Below are 14988 nucleotides of genomic sequence, written 5' to 3'. Positions count from 1 at the left end.
TCTGCCAGTGTCAATTTTCTGTACGTGAGGTGCTAAAGAGAGAAATCAAATTTAGTGTGTATCTCTTTGTGTGAGTGTGCGCGTGTCTTTATGTCGGAGAGTTTTCTCCCACTTTTATCAATCAGATTACTCTCCTCTAGTCTCTGCTGCTCGACAGCCATGCAACAGCTCCTGTTGCACCTCCACCCTGTCCAGAAGCCGACAGAAGTCCACTGCCTGCCCCCTCCCCTCTCCTGTCTGGCAGATTGAACAACATCAGCTACACACACATACACACAAAAAGACACACACCCACCCTCCCCAGTGAATGTTGAAGAGAGACACTGCTTTGGTGCTCTGACCACAAACAGCCAGGGTGCACACACTGCAGCTCAGACAGCACAGAGACCAACATTAGCTGATTCAGCTTCTGAACGACAGGTTAAAAAGAAAGAGGAAAGACTGGAGTGACAGCATATGTGTGTGTGTGTGTGTGTGTGCGCCTCACTTGTCTGTGTGTATATCAGAGTGTCTTCATCTCAGCAGAAAGCATCAATCCACAGGTCATCATTGGAACTGTTCCGTGGATGAGGGTTCATCTTGAAGCTCCACCAGCTCCTCTGGCCTGTGTGCCCCAAATGAAAGCCAGCAGCTACAGTGCTGTCCAGCAGCAGGGCTACTCTGCGTCCATCTTCCTGCGAAATAAAGACAAACTGGAATGGGTGAGCCAAATATCAACTTGCTTTCAGAAAACTATGTGTATGTCTTGGATAGAGGCAGGATGAAGCTGGGAACTTAAATTTAACATTTGTCAAATAAATGCAGGAACTGTGAATACAAATTCTTATTGGGAGCCAAAAATTAGCCTGAAGAAATCAAGCCTCAGCCACAGCCCAGTATGCAAAGTGGCTTTCTGTGAGTGCAGATTGGAGCATTAGTTTCATCAGCTGGAAATCCATTCAATCTGCGTGCCTGTGGTACATCAGCCTCAAAGCTGGAGAATTTCTGGCTACACACCGCAAGCTCTATTACCTCGAACAGCCTCAAAATGAACACTACTTTCTTCATTGTTGTCACATTCTCAAATAATAAACACAAACACCAAAGAGAAACTCACAAAACATTCTAAAATACTGACAAGGAGGCGTTTCAGGAGATTTTGATAAATTACTGTTGTGTTATCGTTTTTGGCTTGAAATATTTCATTTTGCTGAAGCATTTGCACATTTAGGGACACACTGCCTTCCTTTGCGTCAAATTATATGAAGCTTGATATTGTTTTCTGTCAACAACAAATTTTGTTACCTCATACTGTTGGAAGCTGTGACTGGTATTTTACTTATTTTCTGATATAAGAGTTAACATAAACTGCAGTTCTAGAACAGATACCTTGACTGTATGACTTGAAACTGGTGATTCTAAATTGGCCATTTTCTCTCACTTTTAGCTTTGTGCTGGACTTCTGACATTTCCAGAGTCTATACCCTCAGCTTGAACAGACCACAGCCCCCCATGAACCTCCAAAGTGGGTTCAGCTAATTGATGGGTCAATTAATCATTGGCAAAAACTACTGCAGCCACAAATGAGCTTCAAACGTGATGTGTATGTGTGATGAATGATGATTCATTAGGTAACAGAAACAAAAATGCATTAGGCTGATAATTCTTGAGCATGAAAATTATTTTAAAAAAGGAAAACAGAAATTTCAGAATATAACTAATTTAAATAAGATTTTTATCTACTGGGACATCACAAGGCCAGTGTTACTTTTGTGTATTAAAATGCTTAAAAATGAAGATAAAATTACACTCAAAGGTTCATACATTGTCATGTTTTAACTTGTGCAGGCCCATTGTATTATGGTTCATTCGTTTGTGGGTAAACTCTGAATGTGCCGAATAGTGTGTGTCTTACAGCTTTTAATTAGTCCCCTGTGTCAGGATCCTGTGCCGGACATTGTTAGATAATAAAGTCCAGCACAAGGAGTCATCACGGGGAGCAGGGAAGACTGTGACCTCTGATATTTCTTGCTGACAGCAGTGCTTGAAAAGGGTACAGATCAAGGGATGCTTCTTGATCTCTAACCCTCAGAAAACTGACTGGCAGACTCTTTTTTATATTAGTGTTCAAAGTTGCAACATTGCAGTGACTTCACTTTGTAGACTGTTTGTGACAATTTCGCGGTATGTCCACCACTGCGCATTAGCTGGAGATATGTAGTTATATTTCAGTAGAAGGTCTGTGCTCGTGATGTTAATGGACCAATGGCCAATTTGAGGATTAGATGACTTGAATTGAAAAAAATAATCTTAAATCTTTCCTATAGGGAGGCAATAACCATGCAATCCAATTAATTAAAGTGATCATAACTTCCATCAGTTTGAGAAAACTGTGCAGTATTTGCAGGTATTCACAGTCAGTCTCCATCACACTTTTGATCTTTTTTTTTTTGCAATATCCTGTTAGAACAAAGAAGTTTTTATTTACTGACGTACAGAGGACTTAACATCTCTGTCTGCCTGCCATTCACAGTCTCACTGGCCTGTTGCCCAGTTGTCTAACCATGGCACAGCGCCCAGTCAGCTTTCACTCAGCACATATCACCCTGCCTATGACGTCCTAAGCACACCGTGGCCTGTGCGCGTGTAGAAACCTGCTTCTGGTTTGAAGGTGAACATCTACAGTGAACCTCACAGACGTGTGCTTGAGAGGGAATAGCGGCCTGCATTTGTATAAAACTAAACAGTGACAATATGTCAAGCTGAGTAATAGCTGTGACGAGAGTTTAGGTGACAGGCAAGTCATTTAACATCTAACATTGTATCAAATGTTGAGTAATATCTTGGTATCATGCTGTAACTACAAGTATTTAAATGACTATATTTCAGCATGAAGCAAGAACAGAATACACCCTGAAACATCATCACTGAAATACTGTTGAAACTATCTTTTCAAATCTCACAGAACTGGCAAAAACATCAGAGGAAACCCATCGGATTCTATTCACATTCCTATGGTAAATAATTCAATATAACAGTAGCTTAAATATGCACCTTCAGCCTCTTTATCCATTGTGTTTTGTCATACACAAACACACCTACTCTACCAGTGTATGTGAATTGTATTTTGATTTCCACATTTAAAAATATGTGTAAAGTTGTGATGTCCCTTCCACTACAACTGTGGAAGATGGGGGCTGATAATGTACCTTTTGGATCGGACGTCATCAGATAATGAGATCTGTTACAGGGATTCGGGAGGGAGTGACGTGAACTTTGTTTGTTCTACAAAGCAGAAACTAAATTTACTTGTGCATTTCATACAACATTTTTGTAATTCACACCACAGCAGTGGCTTTGCAGTTGGTAAATTGTTTATGTCAACACTGTCCTAGCATGACCGCCCCCCCACTGTCGGCTGCAGATCACATTTATGTACCTGCTCTAAAAGCTGCACCACGAGTCTTGCTGTAAACTGTAAGTCTGTTCATGATGTTAATTTTGTCTTTGTGTTTCTCTCTGTGCATAAAAGTGTGTTTGTTTGGCCCCATATGTTCAGCATTGGGAACCTTCACCCCTCCTGGGAGGTGACTCAAACACTTCTGTCGCCTCTGTCTCCCCTTTATTCTTTCACAGACGCTGCGAGGTGCAGAGGGCACCTGTCCTCCACAGACACAGCAGGTTTCCCTGCCATGACTTTGTCCTTATCTAGAACCTCAGAAAGTGCCCCATAGGTTTTTATAATTAAAACTCAATTAATAACACTCTCAGTACTCTTCATACTTTTTGGCTCATGGGACACATTATTAAGGGGAGATGGAACACTGAGTTTTTGAAAGTAAAGATTTTATCTGACTAAAAAAGTAACGATAGATAAAATCTACTGTAGAGAATGTAATTCAAAAGTATACACAATGAGCTTTAGCTGCAATAGAATAATGAACCCCCTCCCCAAACTTTGGCACCCCGTGACTCTTATCTACACCTTCACAGGTGAGCCAAATAAGCCAATCACAACAATGCAGCCCATATACTTTCATTTATCAGTTCATCTGGCTGCCTTTACACTGTTCATTAACTTAATTGCTTAACTTTTTACATTCCAGTAGTAATTAAGATTTAATTAACACTAAATTACCACTATACTGGGTAACAGTTTTATTTACAGCTAGTAATTAAGGCTGTAAAGTAAGAACTTTATTAATCAAGAATTAAGACTTTTGCTAATGTTAATTCAACCATTTCTATAGATTTCACAATGATATGGACAACTTATGTGTGAGTTATGGGACAAAGTTGCAACCATGCTAATCGTTTTCTGAAGATTTTCCCTCTTATATTTGGTATACATTGCTGGACTGATAAACAGAGCAGCAGCTTGCCTGCAGTAAGCAGCATATGTTGTTTTTTTGCCATCGGGCAATGCTATATTCATCTGTGAGGAACGAGTTGAGACAAATAAAAGGGCAGAATGAAGTGTTTGCATATTTCATTTCCTTCCCTTTAATTTGCTTCTGTGCAATAAGAAAGGGCAGCACTTTAGAATGTATGCAGGGAACCGTGAACAAATGGATTGGGATATTGCACGTTCCTGAAAAACACAGTGATTTAAACATAGTGGATTTTACGACAGACAACATAACTGACTTTTACGAATGCCATCAGTTAAGGTGATTGATGAAAGCTTTTCGCACACTTTAGATTATTTTGCCTGCCTCTGAAAAGAACTGAAGCATACTTTGTTGGTGTATTTGTGTCTGTTTTCATACAGAAAATTGACATACCCGTTGTACGGAGTCCTTAAAGATCGTAGAGTTTTGCAGCGGTTGTCACAAACATTAATTGTATGTTTTAGCATCCCTCCACTCTGAGCCAAAACCAATTGCTCTCTGCCAGGGGAGTTTTGTTCACAAGACAGATAAAAGAGGGAGATATAGAAGGAAAAGGAAGAGGAGGGAGGAAGCAGGGAAGAGGGAAGCTCCGAGCCACTGCTCTGTATTGGCCATCTGAATGAGAGGGGTTGGTCTTTCTCCATCTTTCTCTCCACCTCCACTGAGAAGCAAAGTGAGCAGCAGCAGCACACAAACACAGGCTGGAAGAACCATGTCAGGGCACATTAAAGACCAGGAACTGAGGCGCACATACAAACCCTCCAGGATGCTGAGGAAGCAGCAAGATGAAGACAGCAACAAAGAGTGAACAGGCTGAGGGCCGGGTAACAGAAACAAAGAAATAGGCAGACAGACATGAGTGACTGAGCTGCTGTTTCACATCTGTCAGAGAAGTTTGAAGGAGTGTTGCTCTCATGGCAGGACCAACCACACAGGAGCCTGTGAAGGTGATGTTTACAACCTTCTAGACTGTTCATTACATATTATTCTCACCTTGTATGTTAATTCGAATGCATGTTTTTGATAGGCAAAGCTTTAAATTCATTACATTTACAACTGTCTTAAAACTAAAAACATCAGAAATTCTATACCAAAAGTATAGCAGGTGAAGGCTTTCATTTTACAGCTCTAAGTATTGTTTACCACCCCTCTGCATCCCCACTGGTCCTGGAGTGGCAATACAGAGTCTGTGGGTGGTGCATGAATTTACTGTCTTAATTGTCTTGAATGGCTGCACCTGTGAAGGAGAGGATAAACGGCATGCCTGGTGAGGCTTTCAGTAAAGAAGAGCATCACTGTCTTGTTGCAACATCAGCTCAGATTTGCACTGTAATATATTTGACTCTTCAATTTTGTTGCAGGCTGTGGTCTTGGTCATACCAAAAAAATCTTCTTTTTTTCTATGTTGACTAATCAGTCAGCTGACCTCTAAATTTCTTCTTCTGTCCAAAAACAAAAAACATTGCAGAGCGTGTATACATCAAATTCACTACGACGAAAAAAAAAACAAGAATAGCCATATTTAAGATGTTGGAATTAGATAAAGTTGGGTATTTTTGCCCCAAATGTTTAAACTTGAATGAGCCTATTTGTTTTTGAAGTTGCTATAAAACATTTTTTTGAGCTTTTAGTCTGATATAGATAAAAAACTACTGATCAATTTTCTAGTGTCAAGGGGGAGCTGATTCTTCATGTGGCTGTGTTCAGTATTTACAGTTTTAGCCTAAGAGTGATACAATATATATATATATATATATATAATTGTCTTTTTAGCAACTGACTGTTTCCATGATACTCATGTCAGACTCAGGCTAAATGTGGTCCTGTGCTTTTGAAGGGACTTATTCGCTGTAAGTGACAGCCCTGTCCCTCCTCATCAGTCCCACCCTGTATCATGAAGTTTTATTTCCTAACAGCCATGTACACATTCACAAGACAAACAGAGTCCTTGACTCTGCTAAATGTAATGAAGAGCTCAGTGGTCTCAGTGGAGTGTAATGTGCATCTGGTTGGCACCAGTTGTTAAGCCTCATTGCATGAGACAGACAGTGTAGAGAATAGTGAGAAACAGGGCCCACAAACATCCTCAAGCCGCCACCTTCATGACACACTGCTGATTAATGTTTTACTTTTATTCCATCATAATAAAACTTGTGGCTTAAAGTCATTTTTCCAAGGAAATCCATTGCGTTAGCAACCAAACCCACTTGTAAGACGTAATTGACTTGATTGATCAAACACACAAAAGAGAATGTGTAATGTGATGTTGACGGCTCACAAACCAACAAAGCCAAACAGGGCAGGGAATGAGATGGTATGAATCTGCAGTCGTAAGCAAAACAGAAGTGCCTAACTGCACTTTTAAAACTGTGAAAATCAACACTCCTCACGTTGGTTTAGGGCTATAGCATTATAACCTCTAATCACATTCCACCCATATTGCAGCTACTGTATATCATATCACACATACTGTCTATGCGCACAAATATAACTTTTAATATTGCTTATCATAAAAACACCGTTGCCTGTACCCATCCTGACACACAGCTCATAAAATCCATTTCAGCTGGGACCTGCTTGGGCAACTGAGCAGGCAGTATACAGAGGAGCATAAACCAGAGCGCTTCAATATATTCCTTACAGTTGTATTGGTCTGCCTTCAGCTTAAGTGTTCCACTTCACTTATTCTTTGCTCTGCGATATAAAGAAGGAATATTGAAGAGGAGTGGGGGCTCACTTAGAAGCATTGAACTCTGCAGCAAACTGGTTGTCAATTCAAGGGTTTCTACTGTCGCATAGTGGTTGTCGTATTGATCATGAACGCTAACCTCTGATCGATGTTATCGACTGAAGACATTAGCATTTAAGGGCAGATCATTTTTATTTGCACATGTGCCCAAAAACAACAATGTGGTGTGACTTTTGTTAGTGTTCATGTCCCTTGCTAGACGCAGCAGAAGTGCATTGCCATCTTTGCTCTTCTCTGCTGCTTTGCTGTGCTGGTGGCACTCATCTTCTCCTCGGTGGACATTTGGGGGGATGATGAGGATGGAATTACAGAGGAAAACTGTAGCAGAGACTGTCGGTGAGATGTTCTGCAGGCCTGGCATGAAAATCTTATCATTTGTATTTGTACATATCATATTGTATTCATAACAATTAATTAATTTTGTATATCCAAATCAGTTTTCTTGCAACTTTCCACTATCTAGTCTTCAATTTAAACATATTCATACTTGGTTCAAGAGAGCTTATCAAGAACATGTTAATTCATTTAGATGAACCATAATTGCTTCCTTGTACATCATGGTATAGCAGTTAAGAGAATAGTACCATGTTTCTCAACATCTTTTAAAGAATACTCCATCGATAGTTGACAATAGACAAGAATGCATGAAGGTCCCTCTGGTGCAACCAAAAGATTTCAAATATAAAATTTCCGAATCTGCAAACTTTATTACTTTCAGCATCGTGCTTGTGGAGAATATCCCAGACGACCTCTCACTCCACTTGGATGGCAGATCCCATCTTCCTCTTTCTGTTGGGTTCCATTCGTTATTGGACCAAGCACAGCACTCGATTGAGGTGGTGTCACCTGTCTGGGAGTTGAACTCCTGGGATCTGGACACAATACCAAACGCTGCCCAGCAGGTACAATTCACAGCAGAAAGTTCTGCAGAACACAAACCAACTGCATTTCCCTTGTGTTCTGTCAGAGCAAAGCAATTATTCTGCAGTAAATCTGTATGTCGTCTTTTAATGAGGTTAGTCCTGCTGAGATATATGTGTTGCCCTTTTAAGAGATGTCCAGAAACACTGTTCAGATGTTCTGCTACAGTATGACGGAACATTTTCTCTTCCTCAGGGTGAGCTTTTGTTCCAGAGACTGCTCAGCTTGAATTCTCAAGGGGTTAGACTGAAAATTGCCAGCAGTCTGACAAACTCTACTGAGCTGAAAGCCTTGGCAGCACACAGTGAGTGTCAATCACATTTTAATTTTTCTAAAAGCAGTTTCTTATTATTTAAAAACATAAAAAAAAAACACACAATCAGCTTGGTGGGATTTCTACTTCTGCTTTATTGTACGACACCTTCGGTAAAGTTGTTTTAGCTGCCTGTTTTAGGCCTGTATCACTACACCGTCCATGTTGCATTCAGCGTCCCCTAAAATGTGTCTAAAAGAAAACAGATCCATTTACAGCATGCAGCTCCCTGCAGCAGCTCACATTTAACCTACACACCCACCAAACTTCAAGGTCAAAAAACCCTGAATGTGCAAATGTTCCTGACTGGTTTCCTGTCAGGTACATTTGCCCGTTCACGCTGCCTGCCCCTGTTTCCCACATTTCCGTCAGGCAGAACAAGGCCAACTGGCAGATTTCCACACTTCTCTCCATCTCATTCTTTCAAACTTTTCATACTTCTCTGTCTGCCTCTGTTTCTCACACTGTCTAGATGCAGAGGTTCATTTTGTTAATATGACAGCTTTTACCAGAGGAGGACTGCATTCCTCATTCTGGATAGTGGATCGGAAGCACATTTACATCGGGAGCGCAGATATGGACTGGAGGTCACTCTCCAAGGTAACAACAAACATCAGAATGAATGAGTTTCTCTGTACTTTTCACTCTCATGGAAAAGCTGGGACTGCACAAAGTTAATTAAAAGATAGCTTGAGCACCCCACAGGTTAGCTCCACCTGTACTTGTGGGCAGTTATTCCAGTAACAGGATGGTTGCAGATTGCTGCCTGAGGCTGTACAGAAAGACAAGTAGTATTCCTCTTTTCATTTCCTATGTAATTAATATTAAAGGAGGAACCAGAAAGGATTAGCAAATACAGTAACAGAAAATGATTACCCAGCCCTTATGACGCCTTTCTTCTGTCTGGGGGTAGAGCTCAGCAGCCAGAGGGAAAGAGGGACACACAAAAGTGTCACATAGCCATACTGCATGGAGCAAATAGCAAACAGACAAGAGAGAAGAGGGACAAAAAGAGATAAAGGCAGAAATTCACCCTCCGTGGCAACACGACAGCTGTTCAATCTGGGGCAAACACTAAAATAGAATAAACACAAAACAAAGTTCTGCTGTGTGGTTAATGACCATGTGAGAATATTTTCATAACTGCTGTTTCTTGTTTCTTGTTGTGTGTAGCTGTTTGTCAGACAGTTGGTCCACTGTTTTCACCAAAACTAAAACAGTAACAAATCATATTATATCATTACTATAGGATACGTTTCTGTACTATTAGATAAGCATATCTGTTCTGCCTGGAGGAAAGCATCTCCTGTCCATTTAAAGGACGGGAGAAAACTATTTAAAGACATTTACTCAACTATGGCACTTATGAGCAAGTTTGAGTTACCTCCATTCAAATGTACCTGTAGTAACTGATCTTATACATGTGCATTTTTTACAGCAACTTTATTTAAAGCAACATATTAAAGATTATACATCTGGATTATATATATATTCACACATGTGTGTGTGCGTGTGGGATTTGATCACCATATTACTTGGTCGATAACTCCTCAGGGAACATTACAATTCTCTGTCAAGAATGCAACTTTTGTGCTGCATCATGCCTTTCTGTGTGTTTCTTTCTATCTAACACCCCACAGAGAAAAGAACTCGGTGTGGTGGTGTATAACTGCAGCTGCCTTGCCCTGGACCTCCATAGAGTCTTTTCATTTTACTGGCAGCTCCATGAAAGGGACTACATCCCCTCCATCTGGTCAAAGAGAGTTACAGCCCTCTACGGGAAGCATGATGCCCTGGAACTGCAGCTCAACGCTACTCCTGCCACTGCTTATGTGTCTGTGAGGAACACACGATCTAGTACATGTTAAAGTTCCCATGAAAATAGATTTAGAGTTCAGAATTTTACCAATACGTTCTCTTTCTCAACTCTTTTTCAACATATCACGTGTGCTGCTACCTTTCTTTTACCAGCTAGGTAAAAGTGATGCTCTAGTGGCCCATTCTGTGTTCAAAACAGACACAGCTGGCTTCTGACCAACTGTCATTATTTGAAGAGTTAGGAGAAATTGCAACATGCACTAAGCTTGTCAGTTAATGGGAATCTTAGCAGAAAGAAATTTACAAAATATCAACAACAAACCAGCATTAAAGGGTCTGAAATATACATTTGACAAGTTTAGATTACTCTGTAGACAACAATATCCTGTCCCAGGCCTTTATGGTGAAACTATTCATTAAAGTTTCATTACAAACTAATAAGACACACACAGCAAATGATTAATCATGTCAATATCATGCTGAGGAGCATCTTGAGTTGGACTATGCCAGCACCTCAGACTAATTTGACAGTAATGAATCTTGTTACCCTCCAAGCGACAAGACACTTAACAGTTGTGTTCAAGACATTTATCATCCTATAAGAACTAATGGAGCCATGCTGTCACAGGCTGCTGGCAGCTCCAAACTGATCTTATATCTCACTTCCTCGAGTAATGATACATAGCTGTGGATATTGGCTGTTTGTTTCTTGCCCTTTACACTGTTTAGATGTCAGAGAAGAGCTTTTGGACAATTCAACAACACCAGTATGAATGAAAATAACTGAATAACGAAAGGAGTGATATTATCATCTAAACTGGCGATTCTTGGATTATTCTGACCATGTGAGAATTTTGGTTTCAAATATGTTTTCTTTCTGTAGACCTCTCCTGAACTCTTCTGTTCCAAAGATCGCACCAGAGATGTAGATGCCATCTATCAAGTCATCCAGAGTGCAAAGACTTTTATCTTCATATCTGTGACAGACTACCTCCCTCTGGTGAAGAGGAGTTTCAGAGGAACTGCCATTACAAGGTGTGTGCATAAGAGCTTTGACAGTATTTAATGGACTAGCTTGTGTTATTATGTATGCCTGTGGCACTTTGAAATTAAATCTAAACTGCTAAACAGATGTGGGAAAGTAACAAATAGAATATCACCTGACAACAGTCACTCGAAATTGAGGATCTGTATTTGCATAATTGCCTTTAAACTATGAATTTGTCTATTTGCAATGAGGGAATCTGTAGGTACTGGTCATCTATTGATGAGGTGATCAGAGAAGCAGTGGTACTGAGAGGAGTCAGAGTTCGCCTACTCATAAGCTTCTGGAAGAAAACTCATCCTCTCACTTTTAACTTCGTGACCTCCCTCAAATCTCTGTGCATGCAGCTTCACAACTGTTCACTCGAGGTGGTACGTAAAACATCCAAAGCTGGGAAGTCTCCACACTTGACATTTTCATCATTCAAGATGCATTTAACAGATGCCATATATTCACTTTTTTTCACAGAGGTTTTTCAGTCACAAGGAGCAGAAGGATGACTTTCAACTTGGGCTCAACCACAACAAGTACATGGTGACCGACAATGCTGTCTACCTTGGTAAGCAAAGTGGTTTCTCTGTTCAGTCATTCATTTTTCTATTTATCTATTTGATCATTTATTTGCTTACTTTTTTGTGGATTCATTTGAAGTACATGTTTGAAAAATTTATCGGAAAAACATTAGCCCTAAATAGTTCATTTTCAGATAGATACTACAGCATTTTAAGAGGTAATTACTCACAGCTTGGCACCATTCTCATATTTGTTGGTTGAATTTTGAAGTTGGAGCAAGCAGGCACCCACCTTAGCTTATTTTATCTTAGATTATTTTGGATTTGTAAGATGCAGTTTGCTGCAAGATAGTGGATGGGTGGGAATTAAAAAAAGCCTTTCAACTCCAACTTGAATGCAAGATGTCAGTAATTGTTACACACTGTTCCTTTGAAGCATATATACATGCTTTTAGTTAGTCAAAAAATGTTAAATCACGGATCTATAAATAATCAAAATATCAGCTGTTTACAGGATGGTCCTGAGAGGTATTGATCTTTTCATCTTGTTATTACTCAAAAAGCTAGTATTTTGTTTTCATTCAGTTTTTTACTCAGTGACACAGACATACAAGTACCAAGTTGCATAGAAATATTCAAACTGTTAGAGGTAGAGAATGATATTTAAAGTCTGTTGTTCTTTTATCCGCAGGTAACCACGACTGGGTCGGGAGTGACTTTGCTGTTAATGCAGGAGTTGGGCTGGTGTTCAAGATAAAAGACAATCCTAAAGACAGAGGAGTGACTGTCCTAGAGCACATAAAAGCTGCATTTGAAAGAGACTGGAGGTCACGTTACGCCAAGAGCCTGCAAGGAAGCAAAGATCAGGGAAAATACAGACACTTGCAATGGCCAAAAAATCATAGGGAAGCCAAGGAGAAAAATGAGTGGAACAACCCTTTATAAGCACAAGACGTGGCACTAAATTGTTAAGCCTCATATGCCTGAGTACTAGATTTTACAAACATATACACAAGTAAGACTGTAGACTATTCTCTATCTATTAGACCCACATTTATTTTTCTGACTTCAATTTAACATATTTTGTTCTCGGACTCAGCTGCACGTTACAGTAATACCACCCAACTACTTAATAATCAATTATCAGCTGTTATAAGCATGCACTGCTGCATGAATACTGAAAGTAATATTCAGTTACAAACTATATACACGCAATATAGCAACAGAAGCAATCTGCGATGTATGTGAATCGTATATTTATCCCCTCAAACTCACCACAGCAGTTTAGTTTGAAATGATTATCTGCTACTTTTGTTTATAGTCTTAATCTATATTCAATACACTTTTAATGCTTTTAATGCTACACTATATAACCTGCAAGTTAGTCAACTTCTGGGATGACATGCACAGGTTTATGCATTTTTTTAACAAGTGTTTATTATCTCAGTATAATTTTTAATCTGTATTTATAAAACATACCTCCTTCTGATTGGTGCTGTGTTCATTTCCACCTGCTGGGATGTGTCAGATGTACCCAGAAATTCCAGCTTCTTTGCATGAATGATAGTCAGGCTCTCATGACTATATTTGCTCCATCTTTGCTCCATGTTTTGCAGAATGTAATTAGGACTGAATTTGTTTGCTTGTTTCTTCTTTGTCTCGAATATGGTGCAAGTTTTGTTCAGAAGGGCTCTTTTAAAGTGCTTTCAAAGGTGATGAAGATGAAAGAAATTTAGATTGAATATGACAATGGTGGATAATCTGTTTGCTCTGTTGGATTTAAATAAAGGGCTTTAAAGTTATGAAGTAATAATAATAATAAATTTTTTTTATGTGGTCAGCGTGTGCAGTTTAACAGTCGTGTTTACAACAAATCCACTTTTATTCATTGCAAAATCTCACTTTAAGCAAAACAAACAACATATATCAAGAATTTAATGTCTTACTCGTCCCTAAAGATGATCCAAAAAATGATTTCAGATTATCTAAATGTTTAACTTTTCATTTCTGTGCTGAGATAATATAAATTGTGAACCTTTAACAGAATCAGTCATCTTTGGCCACTTGGTGGCAAAAAAAAACCTCAAAGCAAACTGATCAAGTACCAAATAAATTGAGCAGGCAAACTGTGGTTCATTAATGCAGAAGTAGTAGGTTTTTAAATCAACAAATTTAAGTACAAGTTTGTTCTTTTCCAAGTCTTTCATGATAGTAAAGGGCCAATTTAAACGCTGAAACAGTCCTATTTGCCATCTAAAGATCCCTTTCCGCCCTGATTACATTGAATAGATCACAATTTAAAGTCAACAAGAGTCACAGCAAGGGATGAGAATAGTTCCATTATCAATATCGCTTATCGATTCAACTAAATATTAATATCAGATGGAAATTATTCATACAGTTTGTCGCTAACATTATTACAACAGGGCTCTGAAGTTTTGAATGCAGGCAAGGGTGACATCTACCCCACCCCCCGCCTGTAGGGTGGCCCGGTTGGACGGGTCACAGGAATGGGATCTTACATTAATTCATCAAACATCTGTATCATTCTATGAGTTTAAGAAGCCTCTTGCTGAAAACAATCTCTTGTTTCAACACTGTTATATAGAAGTAGGGTAATGTTGTGCATTATGTTCATCTACTTGTGCTGCTTTCGTTTTCACAAAATCAGCTCCAGGGGCACCAGAACAGCCCCCATCACACAGCCAGTCACCTGTTGCATTTCTATGTGAGGAAATTGTAGGAGTTAAGGACACTGCACACCATGCCAAGACATACCAAGTTAGCAAAAATAGTTGATATAGCTCTTTAGGAATCACTATGCTGGTCTTACATTTGTCCCTTTTATTGTTGGAACAAAATAAATGGTAACATTTCTTTGCAATTGGCTAGTAACAAAGTCCCTTAAGATAATATTCCAAATTGTGTTTTGCCAAATCATTGAATATGTGTAGAAACTACACTAGGTTCATCCCTTGAGTTTGGTGCCTTTTCTATGCTTGAATGATAACTAGGTCAACAATAATAAATTAATGGGTATTAATGGTACTGAACTAAAAAATGAAAAAGCAGCCAATGTCCAAAACTTTTAAATACCTTCAGAAATCCCAGGGAACCACTTGAAAGGATTACAAATCTGGCTGCTTGGAAGCAAGATATAAATAAATGAATTGGGTGTCAAGAGTCATGCACAGTACTTTAGGGTACTTAATAGTTGCATATTATGACTAATGATAGCCTAAGTCACAATAATAGACTGG

General features: G+C 39.3%; 1 protein-coding gene across 1 annotated transcript; it reads left to right on the top strand.

The window, feature by feature from the left end:
- The first annotated feature begins 599 nt into the window (after positions 1-599).
- pld5 (phospholipase D family member 5) lies at positions 600-13511 on the top strand. Its single transcript, XM_072383767.1, has 10 exons — positions 600-701; positions 7319-7455; positions 7838-8021; positions 8236-8344; positions 8826-8953; positions 9994-10191; positions 11055-11206; positions 11422-11587; positions 11685-11775; positions 12420-13511. The coding sequence occupies exons 1-10, from the start codon at positions 618-620 to the stop codon at positions 12671-12673; spliced, it is 1503 nt and encodes a 500-aa protein (XP_072239868.1). The 5' UTR covers positions 600-617; the 3' UTR covers positions 12674-13511.
- The last annotated feature ends 1477 nt before the right edge of the window (positions 13512-14988 follow it).

Source organism: Leuresthes tenuis, unplaced genomic scaffold, assembly GCF_036924035.1.
Source record: "Leuresthes tenuis unplaced genomic scaffold, fLeuTen1.0.hap1 SCAF_4, whole genome shotgun sequence".
Taxonomy (NCBI): domain Eukaryota; kingdom Metazoa; phylum Chordata; class Actinopteri; order Atheriniformes; family Atherinopsidae; genus Leuresthes; species Leuresthes tenuis.
The sequence above is the reverse complement of the archived record's forward strand: the minus strand, read 5'-3'. Positions and strand labels throughout refer to the sequence as shown.